The sequence below is a fragment of the Lactuca virosa genome, chromosome 2, assembly GCF_052849685.1.
Source record: "Lactuca virosa cultivar CGN04683 chromosome 2, Lactuca_virosa_CGN04683_v6, whole genome shotgun sequence".
NCBI classification, from domain to species: Eukaryota; Viridiplantae; Streptophyta; class Magnoliopsida; order Asterales; family Asteraceae; genus Lactuca; species Lactuca virosa.
Window position 1 is genome coordinate 158,549,569 of NC_136427.1, and position 27,872 is coordinate 158,577,440.

The 27,872-nt window shown below is 35.9% G+C and overlaps 2 protein-coding genes across 2 annotated transcripts; one reads left to right on the forward strand and one right to left on the reverse strand.

Annotated features, from left to right (window-relative positions):
• The first annotated feature begins 1,144 nt into the window (after positions 1-1,144).
• Positions 1,145-2,810, forward strand: LOC145156576 (cytochrome P450 76T24-like). The gene is made up of 3 exons (XM_079075881.1): positions 1,145-1,594; positions 1,701-2,123; positions 2,199-2,810. Exons 1-3 carry the CDS (start codon positions 1,145-1,147, stop codon positions 2,808-2,810), a joined length of 1,485 nt encoding a protein of 494 aa, XP_078932007.1.
• Positions 2,811-25,052: 22,242 nt separating this feature from the next.
• LOC145157919 (uncharacterized) lies at positions 25,053-25,589 on the reverse strand. Its single transcript, XM_079076892.1, has one exon. It carries the CDS (start codon positions 25,587-25,589, stop codon positions 25,053-25,055), a length of 537 nt encoding a protein of 178 aa, XP_078933018.1.
• Between the last annotated feature and the right edge of the window lie 2,283 nt (positions 25,590-27,872).

Genomic DNA, 27,872 nt, shown 5'->3' on the forward strand with positions numbered 1-27,872 from the left:
GAAAATTACGAGAATAGTCCCTATCACGTTACTCACAAGCTCAAATTTGGTCCAACGTTTGAAAAAAATTATGATTAATCATCAAAAACCTACCCATGTTGTAAGCACAGATTAAGTGTACAATGTTTATAGATAGTCAATATGTTAAGCATTAAATTAAGTATCCACTATGGGGATATAATTCAAGATTCAATCACCTTTATGCATTAATCATTAAATTAAGTACCCATGTTGTATAAGCACAGATTGGCTGCTTCTAAATTATAGACTTCTTCTAAATTCTCCGTATTGATCGTTGATTTGAATTGCAATTTTCAGTATATCTCCTCTATTCTATCTTTACGATTCACATTTTATCCTCCTTTTTTCAAAATTTCAATTTCTATCATTTTCAATTATCCTACTAACTTCATTTATCAAAAAAAAAAATTTCAAAAAAAAAAAATAATAAAAAAATTAAAAATATAAAAAAAAAATTAAAAAAAATTAAAAAAAAATTAAAAATTAAAAATTAAAAAATTAAAAAATAATAAAAAATAATAATAATAATAATAATATATGTAATAAATTCTACCATTAAAAAAGTATCGTCAATACGCTTAAAATGAGGACAATATTAAATATTCTTAGTAATAGTTTTATGTTAATCTTTTTAATTAACATAGAAAAATTAAAAAGTCTAAAAGTAAACAAGTTAACATTGAAAATTGTCAATATTAACCCTTATTTGACAGTTAGTAAACGGCTATTTCTTAAAGTTTTTTATATATTACTTTTTTTTTTAGTTATTTGCCTATATAAACCAAATTTTACAAGAAAATATTTACATATTTACATTTAGATACATTCACAAACCTATACAAATCAAATATATATATATATATATATATATATATATATATATATATATATATATATATATATATATAATATTTCGTAAGAAAATATATAAGGTGAAGTCTTTTCACATTATGTTGGGGCCAAAACTGCAACAGATGTCAAATTTGGGAACAAAGTTGCGACTTTTCCAAAAATTTAACCAAACTTAAGATTTTTGATGAACTTATAGGGACCATTTTTGTAATTTTATTGGTTATAAATGACTGATTTTATGAACGTATCAAAACAACATCCACGTAAAATAATGGAGTATCAAACCCTCTTCTTCGTGCTTTCTTGTGTTTTCGCATTGATCATCTATGCCTTAACCAATTGGAGAAGGCGCGATTCGCGGTTACCACCAGGACCTAAAGGTTTTCCCATCATCGGAAACCTCTTAGAATTCGGTGACAAACCCCACCAATCACTTGCCATATTATCTAAACGTTATGGTCCTTTAATGTCACTGAAGCTCGGAAGCAATACGACCATAGTTATTTCATCTCCTGATATCACCAAAGAATTTTTTAACACACATGATGTAGCCTTCTTAAACCGATCACCTCCTAAGGCTATCCAACTTGGAGACTATCATAAATACTCTATAGTTTGGATGGAGGCCGGAGATCAATGGAGAAAATTGAGAAGAATGACCAAGGAATATATGTTCTCTGTTCAACAGCTAGACGCTAGTGAATTACTACGATGGGAGAAGGTATAAATTAGATCCATCAATACTATTATATTATACTGTTAAAAAATAGAATAAAATAACAACGATACATTGAAACTAATTATGTTCTCATATTTATATATTCTAGGTACAAGAACTTGTCAATCATGTTAATCGATGTTGTATAGAGGAAAAGCCTTTGAACGTTGGTGCATGTGCTTTCACGACGAGTCTCAACATCCTTTCCAACTTTATGTTTTCGATTGATCTTGCTGAATATGGTCCAAAATCAACACAACAATTCCAAGACTTAGTATTGCAAGCCATGCAAGCTGGTGCAAAGCCAGGTCTACCGGACCTTTTTCCTATACTTCATTCATTGGATCCGGTAGGGTTAATATGGTCAGAAAATGTTTATGCTAAGAAAATGTTGGCTATTTTCGATAAGATCATCAATGACAGGTTGAGAACTAGATCTGATGGCGTTTCAACCAAAAGCAATGATGTTTTAGACTTAATGCTTGACCAGCAATCCAGTTTTACTCAAAATGATATGAGACACTTATTTCTAGTAAGTAAAACCTTTTAATATTTAAACAATATTGCCTATAATAGCACATGCATTGATTAAGGTTTTGTTTTACAGACACTATTTATGGCCGGAACGGACACGACATCAAGCACGTTGGAATGGGCGATGTCGGAACTGATTCGTAACCCTAAGAAAATGAAAAAAGCAAGGTTGGAGATCGATAAACTCATGCAAAACAACAACAATGGAAGCATACAAGAATCTGATATATCTCAACTCACGTACCTACAAGCTGTGATTAAGGAAACTATGAGACTTCATCCTCCTGCCCCTTTTCTTATCCCTCGCCAAGCCATACATGACGTTGCTATTCAAGGTTTCATTGTGCCTAAAAATGCACAAATTTTGTGTAACGTTTGGGCTATGGGCCGAGACCCAAACATATGGTCAGACCCAAAAATGTTCATGCCTGAGAGGTTTTTGGACGTGAAGATTGACTATAAAGGCCAAGATTTTGAGCTTATTCCGTTTGGTGCAGGAAGGAGGATGTGTCCAGGATTGAATCTTGCTAATAGGATGCTATACGTAATATTGGCATCTTTAATTCATAAGTTTGATTGGAAAGTTGCAGGAGATACCAAACCACAGGATATTGATATGGGAGAAAAGTACGGGATCACATTGCAAAAGGCTGAACCACTCATGGCTTTCCTTATGAAACTGTGAATGTATGTTGTTTTTTTAAATAAAAGCTGAAAAGCATTTGTCGTTGTACTTTGATTTTATTTGAAATCTTGTACTAATTTCCCATATTTTGGTTGAAACCACTTTAAGTTCTTTTGTTGTTATTGATTCGTGATAAAAAGATTTGGATGTTGGAACCTTCTTCAAAAGTATAACTAAAATTGTTTTAGAAAGAACCAAAAAATCTTAATGACTTTGACGCCAAAATATTTACCAAAATATTTTACAAATAATAAGTAATCGACATAATATTCACAAGATTGAAAGAACCTTTACGATATAATCATAAAATCTAAAGAATTCAAACAACTCAACAACTTCCCAACATCATCATTTCATTCACTATGAAACATATGGTTTGTACATCAACAGATTACAACTCAAACATTACTATATAAACACTCACTCTCATATGTAATCTATTTTAAATCAATATACAGAATATGAACAAACTCTAGAATATGAACAAACCCTAGAACATGAGCAAACCCTAGACTGAAGATGAGAGAAAACAAGAGAGTTCTGAAAATATCTTGATAGAAATGAGACAAACGATCCAGCATCCAGCTATATACCCGGGTCACTCACATTATGGATACAACCCACAACCCGCATGTCAACCCGCGCATAAACCCGACTACACTTGCATTCAACTTTCACAACACACCCCTACACATGTACAGAAATACATACCTTACCCTGAACTCTTATAAATTAATGTTTAAGTTTGAAACCAATATTTATTAATTCTTTCAACATGCCCCCTCAAACTAAACATTAATTTGAGGATACACATTCTCAGTTATTTTTAAAAACATTAATCATATTAAGCCTATTTACAGTATATTCATGTTGACTACTTCCAAGAGACTTGGTTAATATGTCTGCATTTTGATCTGAAGACAAAATTTTATTTACTTTTAATATTCCATTTTCAGTTTTCTCCCTAACAAAATGAAGATCAACTTTAAAATGTTTTGTCCTTTCATGAAACAGAAGACTTAAAGCTAACTTGATTGCAAACTCATTATCACAAAAAATGTTTACAGGTAATTTTGGTTTTATATTCAAATCATGAAGTAATTTTAGAATCCATATAACTTCACAGGTTATGCTACCTAAAGCCCTGTATTCAGACTCCGTGGAGGAGCGAGAAACAGTACTCTGCTTCTTGCTCTTCTAAGAGACAAGTGAACCTCCAAAATATACAAGATAACCAGTTACAAACCTACGACTAAACAGAAATTTAGCCCAGTCTGCATCTACAAAGCCAACCAAATCAAAAGAATTAGACTTAATCAAATGAATACCCATACCTTGACCATTTTTCAAATACCTTAGTAATCTAAAAGCAATATTAACATTAGAACTGTAGGGCCTGTGCATGTACCGACTTAACAACTGAACAACATAAGAAATATTAGGTCTTGTAATAGTTAGATAAATCAACTTACCAATAAGCTTTTGATACTCAGTTATATTAACCAAGTAATCTGACTTATCAAAATCAGACTCTCTTTTAATAACAAGATTAGATTCAAGAGGAGTTTTAACAAGCTTGCATGCAAGCATTCTAAACTCATGAAGCAACTCCATGCAATATTTTCTTTGATTAAGAAAAATACCATTATCAGTCCTTAATACTTCTATACCTAAAAAAATACTTTAGATCACCAAGATCCTTGATTAAGAACTAAGATTTAAGGAAATTTTTAACATTATTCATTTCAGTTTCATTGTTTCCAGTTAAAATGATATGATCCACATAAACAAGAAGCACAACAAAAGTATCCTGAAAATTCCTAACAAATAAGGAATAATCATTTATACTCTACTTAAATCCAAAGTTGGAAAGAGAAGAGCACAACTTCTCATTCCATTTCCTAGGGGCCTGTTTAAGCCCATAAAGTGATTTCAACAGTCTACAAACTCTAACATCACCCTTTGAATGATATCCTTCAGGCTGACTCATAAAAACACTTTCAGAAAGATTCCCATATAAAATGCATTATTAATATCAAGTTGAAAAAGAGGCCAAGAATTATAAACAGCCAAAGAAAGAACCACTCGAACTGTTACTATTTTGGCTACAGGAGAAAAAGTCTCCTCATAATCTATTCCTTCCCTTTGGTTATATCCTTTAGCTACAAGTCTAGCTTTATATATTTCTATATCACCATTGGACTTATATTTAATTTTATATATCTAACGACATCCAATGGCTTTTCTTCCTTTAGGAAGATCAGTAATTTACCAAGTGTTATTTCTATAGAGGGCTTCCATTTCCTCATTCATGGCTTTAATCCAATTTGGATCTAAAGTTGCTTCACTGTAACTTTTTGGTTTAATAGTTTTATTAAGACTTGAAACAAAACAAAAAGTATAATTATCAAGAGCTGAATAGTTAACAGACCTTTCTATGCCATATTTATGTTTACCTTCTATAACATAGTCACTAAATCTAACTGGCATGTGAACACTATGTCCAGACCTAGTTTCCCTAGTTGACAAACTGTTTGAAGGACCAGAATTATTTAAGACATTTTCCTCAGTCAATGTAGAATAACTTGGAAGCATCTCATCAGTGGGACGCACATATGCCTCATCAGTCTGGTTGCTGACATTATAGGGACAAGTCTCATCCAGGTCATGGTCTGCATTAGCACCATCCAACTGATGGTTACTTCCCAAGTTTTCTACCCTAGTGTTATCAAGAATAGTACTAGAATTTAATAACTCATCACAGGAAAATAAATCATTTGGACTCATAGGAATATCAGATCAATCAGTCAAAGATGAAGATTTAAGCTTGAAAGGAAACACTGATTCATAGAACTTTACATCCCTGGAAACAACAATGAGATTTGTGTGACAACCCGAAACTTTTCCCGTTTCTATTATACGATTTCCATTATTAAAATTTGAATTTTATTAATTTTCCGTCAAACTTCTTGATTTAGAAAATCATCTAGTTTTATATAATTAAATTTATATATGCGAGTCGGAACCAAATCACGCGATAACCCGAATCTCTCAAAAAATCAAACAATTCCCGGCCTTAGTGAGTTTACGGCCGTAAACTCGTGTACGGCCGTACACTCGTTTACGGCCAGAGTCGGGTGGACCCCCACCACCGACCACGAAAACCCCTATAAATATGAGACCCCCACCCTCATTTGAACACTTTTGACCGGAAACTCTCTCATTCTCTCTCTAGAACCCCTGACCGTAAACACCTAAAACGCCCCTTTTCTTCCGAAAAGCATAAAAATCATCATCTGGGGTCGATTGGGAGCATCTGGAACACGTTTTCTGCGAAATCAAACACCCTTGTTCTTGAGTTTACGGTCGTACACACTTCATATCTTTAAATCTTCAAAGGTCGTCAAGCCGTTTACGGCCGTACACTCATCGATTCTTCAAAGGCCGTAAACCCTTCGAGAGGCAGTTCACGGCCGTAAACTCCCTTCACGGCCGTAAACCCCATTCACGGCCGTAAACACTTCCTAAGTGGTTAATTAGACTGAAAACCCACTTTCCTCAATTCAATCAAGTCCCGGTAACATTCCTTAACCGAAATCAAGTGTTTTTCTAACACTTTACTTAACGAAATCGCTAATATAAATGCATATATGTATTTATTGATATTAGGACTCCGTTGAGTGCCACGTACAACGACCCGAGGATCTTCGTTCCAGTCAACGTTTTCACACAACAACTGTGAGTTCATACCCCTACGTTTTTATGATTTTTAATGTTTTCAGGGGGGGGGGGAATACAAGCCAAACACAAACGATTTTGTGAAACAAAAAACAAAAAGGATGTAAACGAGTTTAAAACTTATGCAATTGATACATTTAAATGGTTTCCCACGTTTTATTAAACATTTAGACATTTATCCCTTTTGTATTATGCTGAGCATAAGGGATGTTTTCAACATGGAAACATAATTGCATAGTTTTTAGAACAATTTACAAATTAAGAACAAAACATTTCAAGCAAACTATAGTGGGTATAGTTTGGGGATTTCAATACATAGCTTTTACCGATTTAGATTTCATTCTTGGATAAACATATAAACTATGACCGATTTAGTTTATGATATACACTACTATAAGAGTACAAGATTTGATAATTATTTAAGTATAATTATTACTCTTTAAAGTATACACAAGGATTCAAATACAAAAGAACCATGCAGAACCACACGTAAAACTAGTTAATACATGATTGTGAGACAACTCTTCATTTGTACCCTTCTAGGTACTGGTAAAACCCTCAACGTTTAGTGTAACCAGAGTCTCCTGGAGAGAGAGCGTGGAATTTGTGAATATATCTATTCGGGACTGACAATCACACACCTAAACTGCTACCTACAGTTAGGCAGGCATGCCTAGGGTGACAAATATCATATTGTACGACGCCTGAAGAACGTCGATGAGGTCATCAGTCATATCAAGCATGGTTATACGAACTCACAATAGTATAAACTAATCATTTGTTTACGGGATTCCGTTCTTCAATAGTTTTATTTTCATTAATAGAACTACTACATACAACAACCGGAGGATTCCAGGGATTTCATTTCATGGTTTTATTTTAAGTAATAAAACTACTATACATACTGGTGTTAGCCAGGGTTTTCATACTATACATTACTTACATTACTGGTGGTAGCCAGGGATTTCATACAAGAAATTTTATACAAAACAATACAATACAGCTGGTGGTACCAGGCATACATATAAGTACTTTCAGACACAAGAACAGAATTCAATAACGAACTTACAATTGGTCTTAGGGTTTAAGACTACTTTTTCATTACTTAAGAAAATTTTGGATTTTATTGGAAACATACAAACATTTTTACGGATTCATCAACAGGTTTTCATCACAAAAACATGCTTATGAACTCACCAGCTTTATGCTGATACTCTTTCAAAACTGCTTGTATTCTCAGGAAATCAGTAGACAGGTATCACCTGGAGTTTTGAGAAGACAGAGCATTTGGAGTGACGTCTTTACATTTTGCTTATACTTTTTATGTATGCAAACAAGACTTAAGCAGATGTAAACCTTTTTCATATATGTATTCAGTGTAATGGTTGTGTTACTATGATTGATATGATACAATTGTTGTGATACTACACATGACGTCATCCACCCCCGAACGTTTCCGCCGTTCCGGTTTGGGGGTGTGACAGATTGGTATCAGAGCTCTTGTTTATAGTGAACTAAGTATACCGAACCTTACATGGTATACAACTATAAACAGTAAGGGGCTGAAGTGCTCTGAACTAAAAGTATACTTTTAAAATATAAGTATTTTATAAGAAGTATACAAGTATACATACATACTAGAACCAAAGTCATAGGTAGAACAAAACAAAAGTATTTGGATGTTGGACACTGTGGTTAAACCTGGGCAGTTATGTAATCATGTCTAGGGTCAATATAGCCTGATCAACTATATTTATTCGAGACATGACCAACATGTGCTTGGGAGTGACCGTGGTGTTGCATCAAGCCTAAAACTTACCAAGTATATATACATCAGATATCGATTGAACAAAACATACAACTTAATACTATAGGAGTATTTTAGCTAGAACCGAATACAGTATAGAGATTCATTCCAAGTGTTGCTACATATTTCTTCTTACCGATAGTTTACTTGCATTAGTAACCCTTCTCTAATTATCGCTTCGTAGAACACTCTAACTATCAGGATGAGATATATCTTGTTTCATATAACTTGATTTAAAATTTTAGGGGACTTACCATCCTCTTCTTCCTGATTGTTATAGAACAAGATGCCTCCTTGAAGGAGACCCAACAAAAGGAATAACGATCCTCTGCCGCCACCACCTCCTCAGTTCGACCCAGCTATGTTTCAGGCAGCAGTTACGGCTGATGTAGCTACGGCGATGTCGCAGATAAATCAGGGCAGCTCTGGTGGATCTGGAGGTGGAACCGATTCTCAAAGTCATGATGGAGGCCAGGTACATCAAAAGGATTGTTCCTATAAAGACTTCATGAATGCCAAACCCAAATCCTTCGATGGCAACGGTGGAGTCATTGTCATAACCCGATGGTTCGAAAAGATCGAATCCATCTTCGAGATTTATGCATGTTCCGAGTCAAACAAGGTGAAATTTGCCGCCTGCACCTTCACCGACAGAGTAATGACCTGGTGGAATGGTCGTGTCAAATCCCTAACCCTGCCAGTAGCAAATGGCATAGGTTGGGAGAGCCTGAAAGAACTCATGTTGGCTGAGTACTGCCCGAGGGGTGAGATGTTAAAGTTGGAGCATGAGCTCTGGAACCTGAAGATGAAGGGTTCCGACTTTGCTGCCTACACAGCTAGATTCTGCGATCTGGCTCTCCTCCGTCCGGAAATGGTCACCCCGGAAAGCAAGAAAATTGAGAGGTACATTTGGGGATTGACGCCCCCAACCCAAGGAAATGTTTTGGCTGCTAGGCCCACTACATTTGATAGCGCCAAGTGTCTGGCGCAGACTCTGATAGATCACGAGGTCGATCTTGATGAGGTGACAGCCACTTCCGAACCATCAAAGGCTAGTGGTGGAAAGAAAAAGTTCTGGAACAAACGAAAGGGCCAGTCTTCGCAAGAGCCCTCCAAGAAACAGCAAACAGTGGTAGTTCATGCTGCTACTACTCCAGCTGCTGTTCCAACCACCCAAGCACCTACCATTGGATATGCTGGCACTCTTCCAAAGTGCAACAAGTGTAACTTTCATCATCATGGACCCTGCCATGATATGAAATGCAACAGCTATGGAAAGAAGGGACATATGAATCGATACTGCAAAGCACCAGTCCAACCTACCAATCAGGCTCCTGGAGCGGGCGCCAGTCAAACCTGTTATGGCTGTGGAGAGGTTGGGCAACTTCAAAGGAAATTGCCCCAAGCTAACAACAGCTGGCAACACATGGAGGGTACTAGCTATGGGCCAGGAGGAAGCAGTCGCTGATCCTACTGTTGTTAAGGGTACGTTCCTCCTTGACAACTCTTATGCATGCATTCTTTTCGATTCTGGTGCGGAGAGGCGCTTTGTTAGTCATGCATTCAAACATCTACTCAAATGTAAATCCCAACCTTTAACGGAAACATTTACCGTCGAGATGGCTAACAGAAAGAAAGAGAGCACTAACGACATATTCATAGGCTGTACACTTACCCTGAACGATCATTTCTTTCCCATTGATCTTATGCCAGTATCCATAAAGAGCTTTGATGTCATGATCGGCATGGATTGGTTGAGCCCCAATCGTGCTGATATCCTTTGCTACGAGAAAGCTATTCGTCTCAATATTCCCTCTGGCGAAGCCCTCACTATTTACGATGATAAACTCAGTTCGAACCTTCGTATCATTTCATGCATCAAAGCCCAGAAGTATCTGCGGAAGGATTGCCATGCATTCCTAGCTCATGTTATTGACGAAACACGAGAAGTTAAAGACCTCGATAGCATCCCCGAAGCCTGTAACTTTTCTGATGTCTTCCCTGAAGATCTTCCAAGAATTCCTCCTGAGCTCCAAGTTGAGTTTCGTATCGACTTAATCCCCGGAGCTACTCCTGTAGCTAAATCCCCATATCGTCTAGCGCCGACAGAAATGCAAGAGTTGTCCAACCAGCTCAATTAGCTTCTCAGCAAAGGATTCATAAGACCGAGTTCCTCACCCTGGGGAGCCCCGATCTTATTCGTTAAAAAGAAAGATGGATCCTTTTGGATGTGCATTGATTACCGAGAACTGAACAAGCTGACCATCAGGAACCGTTATCCCTTACCCAGAATCGACGACCTCTTCGACCAACTTCAGGGAGCCAATTATTTCTCGAAGATAGACCTAAGATCAGGGTACCACCAGTTACGAGTTCACGAGAATGATGTGCCCAAGACAGCATTCCGGACTCGCTATGCACACTACGAGTTCGTAGTAATGCCCTGCGGTCTAACCAACCCACCGGCGGTATTCACGGATCTGATGAATCAGGTGCGCCGCCCTTTCCTAGACAAGTTCGTGATCGTGTTTATTGACGATATACTTGTCTATTTGCAGAACGAAGATGATCATATACAACACTTGAGACTAGTGCTAGAAACGCTAAGGGCGGAAAAGCTCTATGCAAAGTTCTTAAAGTGTGAGTTCTGGATCAGGAAGGTAACTTTCCTTGGTCACGTGGTTAGCGAGGAAGGCATACACGTGGACCCATCCAAAATCAAAGCGACTGAGAATTGGTCAACACCGAAGACGCCCATAGAAATCCATCAATTCTTGGGTCTCGCTGGCTATTACCGCAGGTTTATCCAAAACTTCTCCAAAATTGCTAAGCCTTTATCCACCCTGACACAAAAAGGTGTAACCTTTGGTTGGGGAGAAAAGCAAGACACTGTGTTTCAAACATTGAAGCAGGCCCTATGCAGCGCACCTATCTTGTCCCTGCCCGAAGGGACGGAAGACTTCGTTGTCTACTGTGATGCATCCAATCAGGGCCTAGGCTGTGTGCTCATGCAGCGAGGAAAGGTTATCGCATATGCCTCGAGACAGCTGAAAACACATGAAGTCAATTACACAACTCATAATCTAGAGTTGGGAGCAGTAGTCTTCGCGGTAAAGATCTGGAGACATTATCTATACGGAACCAAGTGCACAGTGTTCACCGACCATAAGAGCCTACAACATATCTTCGATCAGAAAGAGTTAAACATGAGGCAGTGGCGATGGGTAGAGCTACTCAGTGATTACGAGTGTGAAATACGCTACCATCCCGGCAAGGACAATGTGGTAGCAGATGTCCTTAGCCGAAAAGAGTATTCAGGTCGTAGAGTGAAGGCACTGACAATGACCATCCATTCCCAATTATCCGCGCAAATCAGAGTGGCTCAGCTGGAAGCCTTAAAACCGGATAACATGTCGGATGAAGCCCTGAGAGGAATGGAAAAGAACTTAAAGGTCAAAGGAGACAGAGTTTACTATTTCGTGAACCGGATCTGGACCCCGAAGTATGGTGGTTACACAGAAGTTTTCATGAACGAAGATCACAAAACTAGATACTCCGCTCACCCAGTTTCAGATAAGATGTATCTGGATCTTAAATAGCTATATTGGTGGCCGAACATGAAAGCATAGATCACTACCTTCGTGGGCAAGTGCCTGACTTGTGCCATGGTGAAGGTAGAATACTAAAAGCCCTCAGGTCTACTTCAGCAGCCAGAAATACCTGAGTGGAAGTGGGAAAGGATTACAATGGATTTTATCACTAAGTTGCCCAAGTCTCCGAGTGGGCACGACGCCATCTGGGTAATTGTCGATCGACTAACTAAATCCGCCCACTTCCTGCCAATCAAAGAAAACTTCAAAATGGAGAGACTAGCACAAATCTACATTCGAGAGATAGTCCGCCTCCATGGTGTACCTGCGTCTATTATCTCCGATCGAGATAGCAGGTTTACCTCGAGATTTTGTAAGTCACTACAGAAGGCTCTTGGAACTAACCTGGATATGAGCACAGCTTACCATCCTCAGACAGATGGGCAGAGTGAGAGAACCATTCAAACATTGGAAGATATGTTGAGAGCATGCGTCATCGACTTCGGCATGTCGTGGGACACTCATTTTCCCTTGGTCAAATTTTTTTACAACAACAGCTACCATACCAGCATCAAGGCTGCGCCTTTCGAAGCCCTCTATGGCCGTAAGTGCAGATCCCCTCTGTGCTGGGCTGAGGTGCGTCACACGCAGCTAGTAAAACGTCAAGTCCCCAACAACACTCTCACGGGCCCAGAAATCATCCGAGAGACGACTGAAAAGATCGTACAAATCTGAGAACGACTAAAAGCCTCAAGAGATAGACAAAAGAGCTACGCTGATAAAAGACGAAAACCCTTGGAGTTCCAGGTTGGTGACCGTGTTCTTTTGAAGGTCTCACGCTGGAAAGGCATGATACGCTTCGGAAAGCATGGAAAGCTGAATCCAAGATACATAGGACCATTCGATATCCTCGCTAGGATCGTAGCATACAAACTTCATCTACCCCGAGAAATTAGTAACATTCATCCTGTCTTTCACGTCTCGAACCTGAAGAAGTGTCTGTCCGATGAAACACTTTGGATTCCTCTCGATGAAATCGAACTAGACGACAACTTACACTTCGTAGAAGAACCAGTTGAAATTGTGGACCGGAAAGTCAAACGAACGAAACAAAGTCGCATCCCGATAGTGAAGGTTCGCTAAAATGCCAAGCGGGGACTTGAATTCATTTGGGAGCGCGAGGATTCAATGAAACTGAAGTACCCTCATCTTTTTCCAAGTCCATGATTTGTATTCTATGCTTAAATTCCCGGACAAAATTCCCTCTAACGGGGGGATGATGTGACAACCCGAAACTTTTTCCGTTTCTGTTATACGATTTCCATTAATAAAATTTGAATTTTATTAATTTTCCGTCAAACTTCTTGATTTAGAAAATTATCTAGTTTTATATAATTAAATTTATATATGCGAGTCGGAATCAAATCAAGCGAAAACCCGAATCTCTCGAAAAATCAAACAATTCCCGGCCTTAGTGAGTTTACGGCCGTAAACCCGTGTACGGTCGTACACTCGTTTACAGCCAGCGTCGGGTGGACCCCCACCACCGACCACGAAAACCCTATAAATATGGGACCCCCACCCTCATTTGAACACTTTTGACCGAAAACTCTCTCATTCTCTCACTAGAACCCTTGACCGGAAACACCTAAAATGCCCCTTTTCTTCCGAAAAACATAAAAAATCATCATCTGGGGTCGATTGGGAGCATCTGGAACACGTTTTCTGCGAAATCAAACACCATTGTTCTTGATTTTACGACCGTACACACTTCATATCTTCAAATCTTCAAAGGCCGTAAACCCGTTTACGGCCGTACACTCATTGAATCTTCAAAGGCCGTAAACCCTTCGAGAGGCAGTTCACGGCCATAAACTCCCTTAACGGCCGTAAACCCCATTCACGGTCGTAAACACTTCCTAAGTGGTGCATTCGACTGAAAACCCACTTTCCTCGATTCAATCAAGTCCCGGTAACATTCCTTAACCGAAAGCAAGTGTTTTTCTAACACTTTACTTAACGAAATCGCTAATTTAAATGCATATACGTATTTATTGATATTAGGACTCCGTTAAGTGCCACGTACAACGACCCGAGGATCTTCGTTCCAGTCGACGTTTTCACACAACAACTGTGAGTTCATACCCCCTATGTTTTTATGATTTTTAATGTTTTCAGGGGGGGAATACAAGCCAAACACAAACGATTTTGTGAAACAAAAACAAAAAGGATTTAAACGAGTTTAAAACTTATGCAATTGATACAGTTAAATGGTTTCCGACGTTTTATGAAACATTAAGACATTTATCCCTTTTGTATTATGCTGAGCATAAGGGATGTTTTCAACTTGGAAACATAATTGCATAGTTTTCAGAACAATTTACAAATCAATAACAAAACATTTCAAGAAAACTATAATGGGTATAGTTTGAGGATTTCAATACATAGCTTTTACCGATTTAGATTTCATTCTTGGATAAACATATAAACTATGACCGATTTAGTTTATGATATACACTACTATAAGAGTACAGCATTTGATAATTATTTAAGTATAATTATTACTCTTTAAAGTATACACAAGGATTCAAATACAAAAGAACCATGCAGAACCACACGTAAAACTAGTTAATACATGATTGTGAGACAACTCTTCATTTGTACCCTTCTGGGTACTGGTAAAACCCTCAACGTTTAGTGTAACCAGAGTCTCCTGGATGGAGAGCGTGAGATTTGTGAATAGATCTATTCGGGACTGACAATCTCACACCTAAACTGCTAGCTACAGTTAGGCAGGCATGCCTGGGATGACAAATATCATATTGTACGACGCCTGAAGAACGTCGCTAAGGTCATCAGTCATATCAAGCATGGTTATACGAACTCACAATAGTATAAACTTATCATTTGTTTACGAGATTCCGTTCTTCAATAGTTTTATTTTCATTAATAGAACTACTACGTAGTACAACTGGAAGATTCCAGGGATTTCATTTCATGGTTTTATTTTAAGTAATAAAACTACTATATATACTGGTGTTAGCCAGGGTTTTCATACTATACATTACTTACATTACTGGTGGTAGCCAGGGATTTCATACAAGAACTTTTATACAAAACAATACAATACAGCTCGTGGTATCAGGCATACATATAAGTACTTTCAGACACAAGAACAGAATTCAATAACGAACTTACAATTGGTCTTAGGGTTTAAGACTACTTTTTCATTACTTAAGAAAATTTTGGATTTTCTTGGAAACATACAAACATTTTTACGGATTCATCAATAGGTTTTCATTACAAAAACAAGCTTATGAACTCACCAGCTTTATGCTGATACTCTTTCAAAACTGCTTGTATTCTCAGGAAATCAGTAGACAGGTATCACCTGGAGTTTTGAGAAGACGGAGCATTTAGAGTCACGTCTTTACATTTTTCTTATACTTTTGATGTATGCAAACAAGACTTAAACAGATGTAAACCTTTTTCATATATGTATTCAGTGTAATGGTTGTGTTACTATGACTGCTATGATACAATTGTTGTGATACTACACATAACGTCATCCACCCCCGAACGTTTCCGCCGTTCCGGTTTGGGGGTGTGGCAATTTGAATCAACACTAAGTACTTTGTAACCCTTTTTATCAGAAGAATATCCATGAAATACATTTATCAGCTCTTTCAGAAAATTTATCAGAATTAATTAGTTTAGTGGCAAAACACAAACAACCAAAAACTCTAAGTTTATCAAAAATAAGAGCACTGTTATAAACAAGTTCATAGGGAGAAGCACCATTCAAAAAAGAAGTAGGAGTTCTATTAATTAAAAACACTGAAGTAAAAACTGCATCTCCCCAATATTTAAGTGGAATACCTGATTGAAACATTAGGGATCTAGCAACATTTAAAATATGTCTGTGTTTTCTCTCCACAACCCCATTTTGTTGTGGAGTATGAACACAAGATGTTTGATGCAAAATTCCGTTTGACTCAATTAACTGTTTCATTCTATTATTAAAAAACTCAGTGCCATTATCTGATCTAACAACTTTAATTTTAACACAAAACTGATTGAGTAAAATATTAAAGAAAACAACAATACAATCATTAACTTCATCTTTGGACCTTAACAGATAAATCCAAGTAGCCCTAGTGTAGTCATCCACAGTAGTCAAAAATACCTAAATCCTTCAGCAATTGTCACTCTATAGGGACCACCGAAATCTAGATGAATCAACTCACCAAGTTTAGAAGTAGAATGTTGACTAACAGGAAAAGGCTCTCTAGTTTGTTTAGCTTTATGACAAACATCACATGGTGGAAGAGTTTCATTACCAGTTTTAAGTTTGTTTTTTAAAACACCCAAAGCTTGATCAGAAGGATGACCAAGTCTATTGTGCCAAGTCAGTTTAGACACACAACAAACAGAAGAAGACTTAGAAAGACTAGAAGAAATACCTGAAGGTACACTATTTATATAATAGAGACCTCCAAACTCTCTACCATTCCCCACCATCACCTTTGACTGTAAACCCTGAATTTTGCAACTATGTTCATTAAACATAACTTCACAATTACTATATTGGCAAACCTTATTAACAGATAACAAATTCACATTGAAATCAGGAACAAAAAATACATCAAACAGTGTTAAAGAATCAGACAAATTCAGATTACCAATTTTTTCAATTTTAGCTGATGTACCATTAGGATGACAAACAACCAAATCCAATTTTGACACATCCAAAGTGTCATGAAGAAGTGACTCAGAAGCAATCATATGTTGATTAGCTCTTGAGTCAACTATCCATTTTGGTGAATTAACAGAAGCATTAAAAGCTTGAAATAAACAAGTACCTGCAATATTAGCACTGACAGATGCTTCTTCATTGACTTGTCTATCACCAATAAGTTGTAAGAACTTGATATATTGATCCTTAGTAAGTTGATGAAACTCAGAATCCCCATTAGGATCAGAAAAAATAGAAGTACTACCACTTCTAGAAGAAGTAGTGGTAGAATTAGCAGAAAAGTTTTTAACAAAATTATTCTGATTACTACTTCCATTTCTTGGTTTAAAATCCTTGGGATATCCAATTAACTTGTAACACTTTTCTATAGTATGACCTTTAATACCACAGTTCTTACATTGAACAGCTTGATTCTTATTTCTATTAGTATTAGGTCTGTTATTAAATCTGCTATTAAAAGCAGTAGACTGAGACTTAGTCACTGATTGAGATGACTGAAAAGAAGTCAAAGAACCATTCCTTTGAAGAGATTCTTCTCTTGACACAATAGAGAGAGCTATTTTTACATTTGGTAAAGGATCCATTAACAGAATGTGACTTTTGACCCGACAATATGAGTCATCAAGACCAGATAAAAACTGCATAAGTTTCATGAGATTAGAAGTGATCTTTAAGTTTAATAGTGTTGGATTACATGTCTAAGCCCATAACTATTTTGGTATGTACTTGACCCGATTGTGAGCATGGTCCTTTTGGGTTGCCTTCACCATAGCAACTGATAGGATGAATTAAGGAGAAAGAGGATTAATTATGATTTATTAATATATTATATGAATAATATATTAAAAGAGAAATCATATTGTTTAATTAATATTAGTCAAGAATTAATAAGAATTAATTTTGTGGCTAAAAGAGATTAATTAAATAAAGGGGACTGATATTGTAATTATATGATAGTTGCAATTGGGCTATGGATTCCTAATGGAAAGGGGTTTGGACGAGATCTATGGGAAGCCCATATGGATTTCATCCAAGGGCTTTCTAAGGGAACTACATGGGTTGCTTAAGGCCTAAGCAGAGAATTAGGGTTTCACCTGAAACCCTAGCAACCCACACAAGTATATAAAGACCCCTAAGGCTCCCAAAAACGTGGCTAAGTGATCTCTAAGGGTTCTTGGACATTTTTGGTGCTCCTCCTCCTTCTCCTAAGTCATCTTGTTTCTCATGGTGTTTGTGACTCCATTAGAGGTGCAACATTTGAGGCACTAAGCTTTCAAGAGTCAAGATCAATGAGATTTGTGGTTGTTATTGCTACATAACAATCAAGGTAAGATCTAAACACTTTTATTATGATAATATCGATTATTATATGCTAGATCTAGGGTTTATGAGCTTTGGATGATTATTGCATGTTCATTAGACAAACTAGATCCAAAGCTTTAGGGTTTGAATGCACACCATAGGATTGATGTAGTGCTCAAAACCCATTAGTGGTATCAGAGCCTAGGGTGTTCTTCTAATGTATTTGATGCAAAATTAAGTTTTTAAAGCTGAAAAATTGCGAATTTCGAATCTGACCTGCTTCACGTCGTGAACACAGTGTGTTCACCTCGTGAATTCTGTCTGATAGCACCATTTTGAAAATTTTGCCTTAATTTGCTTTGGATAATTACCATAAATTGTTTTTTCAAATCAAAATCAGAATTTTCGATTATGGTAATTGATATCCTAATCAAATTAATGGATAATTGTCAGTTTAAGATAATTACTTGTTTTATAAGATAAAGATTGATTATTTGTAAATTTATTTGAATTATCTTGTAAGAAAATAGATTAGGTCAAATTATGTGATAAATATTAATTATATAATTATTTAATTATTTTTCAAATTTGATCTAAAAGATATTTTCAAAATTTTCAAAATTTGCCCTCATGTTTTGGAATTTAACATTTAATTAAAAAGTATTAATTTTGAAATATTAAATTCTAAAACCCTAGTATTTTCAAAAGTTCAAATTACAGCCTTATGGTTTTATTAAATTAATTAAGTGTGTAATTAAAAGAGATTTAATAAATCTATAATGTAGTGGTTTACATTTAACAAAATTAAAGGTATAATTCATTAAATTAAACCACCTAGTATTTTAAAAGTGTAAAATACACCCTTATACTATATAAAATTAAAAGTCTAATATTATATATGTATGAGTAAAAAGTCAGTATTACCGTTAGTAGGCCTCATGCACGAAGTTGTTCTATAAGGGGTGTTTAAGGAAGCGACCTGTAAAATGACCGTCATTGGGTATCCACTCTTACCCACCGCACTCTTGACTATTGGAGGGTCATTAGCCGAACGGGTAGGATAGGACACAACCTTCCATTATAAGTATAATGAAATACGAAGTAACAAAACTTTTTATAAATTCCCAAATCTTAGTTACTTTAGGAAAAATGTGGAGTTGGTGCTATTCCATGAAATTACACTTTGTACCCTTGCTAAGACGTTAATGGAGTGTGTGTGGTTAACCGACACACTAATTGGGCTCTAAGCAAAGGTGGCAAAGGGTGACTCAATGTTTGTTATAGATCGATGGAGCGTGTGTGGTTAACCGGCACGTCGATTAGGTGACTGTAACATTGGGGGAACCATGTATATTTCCATTATCCACAACTTGTTTGTGATCCTCGACATCCCAGTCACAAACGAAGGGCACACTCGCGATTTAAACATGCCATTGAAAAGTTCAATGAATCTCAAAAGATCTAGGAGTTTCAATTCATTTAAAACTTAATTTTCAATTCTCATTTTTCATGGTGGAAATTGGTAAATCGTCATTTACCTACCTTCAAATGTTTTTCAATTTGGATTACGACATCCCTCTTCCAAATTGTAGAATATTGTGTTGGGTCCTAGCCTTGATGTTTCATTTGGGTGTTATATCAAGGATTCCAATCAACTAACTTGAATTTCTCCCGTTTTGTAGATGTCAAAGTCTGACAACTATGGTCTTCCTGAATCCGTTGGAAAAAATTTTCCACATGAAGATGATGCTCCACGATTGGATTGTGGAAATGGAAATCATGCTTCACTTCCTCCAGCTTCTCCAATAATTCTCCCAGACCCACGTGTTCGAAGACTTGAAAAGTTCAAAGTCACTCAATCCCTATTTGAAAAAAGACACAAAGATGGAATGTCTGTATGTGCTCATGTCCTGGATATGAAGTTGCATATCGATAATTTGGGAATGTTGAGTGTCGATGTCTCAAGGAAGTTAGCTGTTGACTTGGTTCTTCAGTCATTTCCCGAATCATATAGTAAGTTCATTAGAGAGTACTATGTGATGGACCATGACGTAACCCTCATTGATTTGACATATTTGCTAATTACTGCTGAATCAGCAATGAGTTGGCGCACTGGTCAAGCAAATTTGTTTGGTAAATCAATATCGAATCCCAACCTTCTATGGGAAATGGCAACATTGGAAGTCCAGGAAAGTTTTCTCTACGCAAGAGAAAGGGTAAGTCTGAGATAGTCCCGTGTACCATTCCAAAAGAATCCTTATGTTTCTACTGCCAAAAGAAGGGGCATTGGTTACGAAGTTGAGCTGACTACCTAAAAGATCTAAGAGATGGGAGAGTCAAGATATATGACTCTGTTTCAGGTAAAATCCACTATCTAACTCTATTAACTTCCTATTTGTAGATTCTTAATACATAATGTGATAAGATTACATTTTGATATGTTGTAGGATCGAAGAAAAGAAAGGAAGCTTAAAGGAAGAAGTGTGCCGAGTCTGATCGCGAAGAAATGGATTTCGATCGCATGATTCTATGATCGAATTTTTGGAGCTGCTACTTTTAGAGTTATGATAGATTGTTTAGGAATATGAAATAGCATAGTTTTCATTTGATTTTGCATTGTAAGGACAAGTTTTTCCGCACCTTTTTATAAATAAAATAAAATTTGAGTTTTGTCTTATTTATATCTCCCTGCATTGTTATTTATGAAAATTGATGCTTGTGTGTTTCAATTGTAAGCAATATTAAGTGGATGTGATTCTTAGGTATGTTATTTATGGTAGTGTAATAATTTTTCTAAGTAAAGAAAGATTCCCATCGCCCAAGTCTCAATTGGAAAGAAGCTTGGAATCATATGATTTGAATCATGTGATGTATGGAAATCTTGGTACTTAGGAAATTAAGACTAATTCCTAGATCACACAAGTATGTGAGACAAGTGAAGGACTAAAGCACTAGAACACATTGTTGTGCACTCGTCAAGTCCACCACAAATAACAATGATACTATTCGTCATAATTTACTAAAAGTCTAGTAAATGTTGGTATGCTTACAAGATTAAGTATAATTTTGAATTATTGAAAAAGGTTTCAATAATAGCAGAACGAATAAGAAGAATCCATTAGGCAGAAAGATAAAAGTTTCTCTAATCTGAAAAGATGGGAGAGTACTTTAGTATCATGTTTTATGATCGTCTTATTGATTGTGAAATCATATCACTATTGATCCTCTAAATAAATCTTAGTGCACTAGTATGGCTAAGAAGAGGAATCGGAAATTGTTGAAATGGTTAAATCAATAGGTAAATAATACTTTATTCCAAAATCAAGTCTTAGAGTCATACTCCAAGATTGTGGCTTGAGTGACATATCTTAAGAAGTTTTAACACACTCATCAAATGTAGAGTAGAAAATGTTTTTCTTACTCTTTCACGTTTGAAATTGGTAAGTTGTGATGTATTGGATAAAACAAAGACCAAATAAGACTACTTGTGTGTAGTGGTTTGTCTTGATAAGAATCCGCACTAACTCTTGAATATTTGGTTGTTAAGAAATGTTTCTTGACAAGAGAATCTTATATGTCAAGAGGTCAGTGGGAGTCTAAATGATCTTGAAAAGGTTCAAGAACTAATCAAGAGTAAAAACATTAGACACTAGCACAATACTTGAGGTTTGTAACCTATCGTGTTGACATATTCTTATTTATGTGTTATTCCAATAAAGTTACTTATGCACATGAGTTCTACGAGTTCTCAATAAACTGCATAAAGGCAAGCACCTTATTCAATGAAAGTACATTGACTAGTATAGGTGAGATGCTAAATAACTTGGAAGCAATGGTGGGACCCTTGATGGCAAGGAATTAAGAATGAACAAGTTCTGTCCATAAGAGTTTGGATTTGTCACAGACATTATCTTATGATTATGGTTATGACAAATTCACATGGATATGAGCACATACACCATAAAATCTAAGTGTCATAAGGTTTCTCTCCTTCATGAAAATGATTGTGAGGAAACGCTTTCACTAAGAGAGCTTTTAAGGAGATACCGATTGTGTAAACTGCATTCTGAAATTCGATTATGATTACGGCATCCCTCTTCATAGTTCGAATTGTGAGATTTGACAATTAGTTTAAACATTTAATACTTATTGCTATAAGTATTGAAATTGTTTAGACACACATATGAGTTATCTAAGGAAAGATGTATGAGTTTAAGAAGCTTAGATAAAGGCTTATCGAAGCATATCGTATTAGAAATATGAACTTTGGAAGTCAATATGTATTGCTTTCTTGAAAGTCCAAATGTTTTCTGAATACATGTCAAAGCTAGTGGGAGCATAAGTGTTATGCTGGTATGGAGATAATTATCATGTTAGTGGGAGCATGATTATTATTTTAAGTGTTGCAAGTTAGGAATATTGGTTATAGAAAATAAACTTTCAATTCGCAAAGTTTCAAAGGTTGAATAGTTCTGTCCATTAGATTTAGTCAAATGACATATATGAATGTTATGTTGAAAAGGTTTAACATAGGGGCATTATATATATATATATATATATATATATATATATATATATATATATATATATATATATATATATATATATATATATATATATATATATATATATATATATATATGGCAGTATTATAACAAGAAACTGGTAAAGTATCACGTTTTTCATTATGAATCGTGTCCCATACGCTTCGGGTATAGGATCGATTGCATACGCTGTAATATTCGACGGTTCTAAATTTTCCAAATGCCTAGGGCATTAAGAGGTAAAAAGGACTAGAATCGGATTTGACTAAAATAATTAAACAACTGTCAAGGACAATCTAAGGTTCGCTAAGGATTGGTTGCTTGTGAGTAGTTGGAAGTATAGTAATGAATGGACCATAATGACATTATTATGATTAGATATGATTCTATTAATAATGAGTTGTCGTATGGGAAATATGGAAATGTTTCCATATTGGGAGTTAGATATTGAATCTGTGATTAGAAACTTTTATGCAAGAAGGATATTCAAAGGAATGTACTTTGAATGTGAGACTTCATATCTATGGAATTGTCTTGTAACAATCCCCAATATAGAACTTTGTAATTTCATTGGCAAAGTCTTGGTGACTTTTATGCAATAAGATTACAACAGGGATAATTGCATAAAATGTTAGAATCTAACATATTCTAATAGTAACGAGAATTTTGTATTCTTACACTAACAATAAGGATTAGGAATTGTGGAATGAGCATCATTGGAAATGTGTTCAATTGATCTATTTCAGAAAGTATGGACCATAGGTAAACAGAGTGTGCATGCTTGGTGCATGGGACAACTACTGTTGTAATTCAAGTAATAAGTTGATTATCCGAAACATTATACAATGAATAATGTGTAATCAATATGGTGACTAAATAAAAGGAGTTTTATTTATACTCAAAAGTTTGGGGCCATATTGCATTCGATTATTCTTGTGTTTCACTTTGCATGTTTTGACTTCCCGAATAATAAGATTATTCAAACCATCCACAATTGCTCATGCTTTGGAAGTAGGTATGAAAGAAGACTGTCATGAATTGGCTTGTAGATTGTCTAAAGTGTATTAGACATAGCAAAGGTTTGCTGCAACGTTCATGAGTGCTTATGAATATGATTTGAGCACTGGATTAAACCCACGCTCACTTGGATCGCTTCATGGATTTTATCACGAGTGATTGGTGAGACGATAATATCTTATATTCTTGAAACCGTGACGTGTCAGTTGTACTCTGCAAGTTGGTTGCACATTGATAATATGTAAACGCACCAGTAAGATGGTGTTATAAAACATATTGTTGTGTGTGATTTCATGAGTAGGTACAAGCGAGCATTGAGTCAAAGTTTATCCGTTCCTTTTACCCAAAGTGGGATAAAAGCGATATATGTATGGGCCCCTCGATGATTTAGTGATGACACCCTAAGCGCTTGGCCAAGCCTAGACTAAGTTGATGTGTTCAATTGTAGTCTGTTGTTAGTCGTCATAAATCGGAAATCGGGAAGCAACACATAGACGGAGAGAATGATTATAATCCATGTCTCATGTCTATACGATATCTAGAATGGAGGAATATATGATCCCTTAACTAAAGGACACGTTTCTGATATGATCAGATTTTGACAACGGCTTTTAAAGCTACGATTGCTGATGAGGTTCCGAAGTTATATGCAATATAGTTATTAGACTTATCCAAGTGGGAGACTGTTGGATTAGGTGTCTAAGTCCATAACTATTTTGGTATGTACTTGAACCAATTGTGAGCATGGCCCTTTTGTGTTGCCTTCACCATAGCAACTAATAGGATGAATTAAGGAGAAAGAGGATTAATTATGATTTATTAATATATTATATGAATAATATATTAAAAGAGAAATCATAATGTTTAATTAATATTAGTCAAGAATTAATAAGAATTAATTTTGTGGCTAAAAGAGATTAATTAAATAAAGGGGACTGATATTGTAATTATATGATAGTTGTAATTGGGCAATGGATTCCTAATGGAAAGGGGTTTGGACGAAATCTATGGGAAGCCCATATGGATTTCGTCTAAGGGCTTTCTAAGGGAACTCCATGGGTTGCTTAAGGCCTAAGCAAAGAATTAGGGTTTCAGCTGAAACCCTAGCAGCCCACACAAGTATATAAAGACCCCTAATGCTCCCAAAAACGTGGCTAAGTGATATCTAAGGGTTCTTGGACGTTTTTGGTGCTCCTCCTCCTTCTCCTACGTCATCTAGTTGCTCATGGTGTCTGTGACTCCATTAGAGGTGCAACATTTGAGGCACTAAGCTTTCAAGAGTCAAGATCAAGGAGATTTGTGGTTGTTATTGCTACATAACAATCAAGGTAAGATCTAAACCCTTTTATTATGTTAATATCGATTATTATATGCTAGATCTAGGGTTTATGAGCTTTGGATGATTATTGCATGTTCATTAGACAAACTAGATCCAAAGCTTTAGGGTTTGCATGCACACCATATGATTGATGTAGTGCTCAAAACACATCAAATAGAAGCATCACAAGTACACTCAGTGAAACTAGTAAGATCATCAAACTCCTTCCATAAAGAATCAAGCTTATTGAAGTAATCTGACAAAGAAATACCATTTTGTTTAAGAGAATTAATCTGTTGGTGAATGTTAAACACAACTGAGCCATCAGATTTATTATAAGTTTCAAAAAGATTTTCCCAAATATCCTCTGCAACTTCAGAATAAGCTTGACTCTGATAAATGGAATCAGAAATGGAAGACAAAAGCCAAGAACAAACAACAGCATTAGCCCTATCCCACTTACTCTGTATAGACACATCAACATCACTCCTTTTAAGAGTACCATCAACAAATCCTAGCTTATTTCTGGCCTTAAGAGCTCTAGAAATAGAGCTTCTCCATAGTCTAAAATTTTCATTACTAGTTAACTTGGTTGTAATAATCGATGTAACAACATTATCAGAAGGATGGATATAAAGAGGATCATCAAAGTTAATCTGATCATCCTTTCCACTTCCACCAGGTGGATCAGTAGAACCACCGGCCATAGAGAATACACACAAAAAAACAAGAACTAACTTATGTACTGATCTTAAGTCCAGATGGTCACCACGTATGTCGGGGCCCAAGACAGTCAGTACAAAAGGAAAATAGAAACAGGATAAAAAAACAACAAGAACAACAACTAGTGTACACAAGATACTAGGATCTCCCAGAACAGATATAGTAATAAAAATAAAGGAACAAGAAACTCCTCACAAGGCTTTGAGACAAGGCAAGAGGGGATCGACTCTCTTTGTCCGTTCCCTACTAGGGTTTATCGGTGATAAAATTCGACCCCTAAAACGTTATTTCAGACTAGGAGATTAATCGATTAGTTTGTCGACCGATGATAAGCCACACGAAGCACATCAATCATAAACCACAAGATTCACCACAGTAGAGACCTGCAATAACATAAACAAGTCTCGCAGTAGCGGATCTAGAAAAGAAACAACAGAACATGTATCTGATTTAATTCACAGGAGAAAACCCTAAATCAGATCGAATGATCAACAAGTCACAGTTTATGACACAACGATATAAGAGTTCAGAAGAACACTTAGATCGATCAAAATAGATTCAAACGAATCACATAAAGAGTGAATCAGAAAATACCTCAACGATCGAGAGACGAACAACCTCACCGAGTGTTGCAAGAACAAAAACGGAGCCTAAAGCTCTGATACCATCTAAAGAATTCAAACAACTCAACAACTTCCCAACATCATCATTTCATTCACTATGAAACAGATGATTTGTACATCAACAGATTACAACTGAAACCTTACTACATAAACACTCACTCTCATATGTAATCTATTTTAAATCAATATACAGAATATGAACAAACTCTAGAATATGAACAAACCCTAGAATATGAACAAACCCTAGATTGAAGATGAGAGAAAACAAGAGAGTTCTGAAAATATCTTGATAGAAATGAGACAAACGATCCAACATCCAGCCATATACCCGGGTCACTCACATTATGGATACAACCCACAACCCGCGTGTCAACCCGCGCATAAACCCGACTACACCTGCACTCAACTTTCACAACATACCCCTACACATGTACAGAAATACATACCTTACCCTAAACTCTTATAAATTAATGTTTAAGTTTGAAACCAATATTTATTAACTCTTTCAGCATAAAAACAAATGGTAAAGATTGACCGATGATTATATCGGAAAAAGACATCTCACAAATGAATTTGCCAAAAAAACCGATCCATATCCATGATACGTCTTTTATTATATACTCATCATATTCCACCCTGCATAACCCTTTTACTTTAGCTTCCATCAGGGACAATCCCTATAGGCTTTTACATGTTCTGCAACAAACCATCCAGTTTCAAACTATAGGATCGATTATCTACTTTTATTAACTATGAAATCATGATTAACAAGTATGAATGTAATATGAGCACAAGAAAGTATGTAATTCATTTTGTATTTCCACGAGAGTAAGAAGCTCAATTGCAATGAGGAATGTAAGAAAGAGAAAAAGACTTACTCTCACAACTAACTAACATCCCTATATATAATAAACCAATAAAGGAGTCGGTTAAAAGATAACCATTAAGGTTATGACACCTACGCTGTGATATAAAACACAAACTGCTAAGCTAGGTCACTACTACAAAAAGGCACATGGAACCCACCATGTAGGACCCATTTTTTTAAAAAAAATGGGTTATATTTTGTAAAAGTTGGGTTTTATAAAGGAGAATGTAATCTGACCCGATTTTAATTGAAGAAACCAGTTATATGCTACAATTAAAGAACCCACATTCCATTGACATAAGCGGTTCTTTTAGCCACATATTTATATAACCTGATTTTTCTAATGCAACCGTATTTTATAAGTACAATGAGCGATTTATGAGATGGTTAAAGATCCATTTTTCAAAATCTACACTTTATGCCTTCGAATATCCTCACCTAAAAAAATATTTTTAAGTTATAACACATTTAACACCTAGTTTTTTATATCAATATGTTTATTTTCAAATCCATTAAAACTCACGTTCTTGGTTTTCCAACAAACTCTTTAATTATTATTTTATTCAATAGTAGTTAGGATATCCAAAACTTCCATAGTATGTTATTTACAATAAAACAACTAAATATAAACTCAATTGACATACTCAGTAGTACAATGCCATCAGGCATAAACAATTAAAATTTTTAAACACCACAAAGTTGTTTCCAAGTTGTAGAAACACCTATAGCTCGTTCCCATAACTTATAAACAACAAAAATTTGAAGGACCAAACCAA

What these genes read in the sequence shown, in the direction of transcription:
- LOC145156576 (XM_079075881.1), top strand. Translation starts at nt 1,145, where the DNA reads ATGGAGTATCAAACCCTCTTCTTCGTGCTTTCTTGTGTTTTCGCATTG. An exon ending in AATTACTACGATGGGAGAAG is followed by an intron (nt 1,595 to 1,700) that starts GTATAAATTAGA and finishes TATATATTCTAG; the next exon opens with GTACAAGAACTTGTCAATCA. An exon ending in ATATGAGACACTTATTTCTA is followed by an intron (nt 2,124 to 2,198) that starts GTAAGTAAAACC and finishes TTTGTTTTACAG; the next exon opens with ACACTATTTATGGCCGGAAC.
- LOC145157919 (XM_079076892.1), bottom strand. Translation starts at nt 25,589, where the DNA reads ATGGCCGGTGGTTCTACTGATCCACCTGGTGGAAGTGGAAAGGATGAT.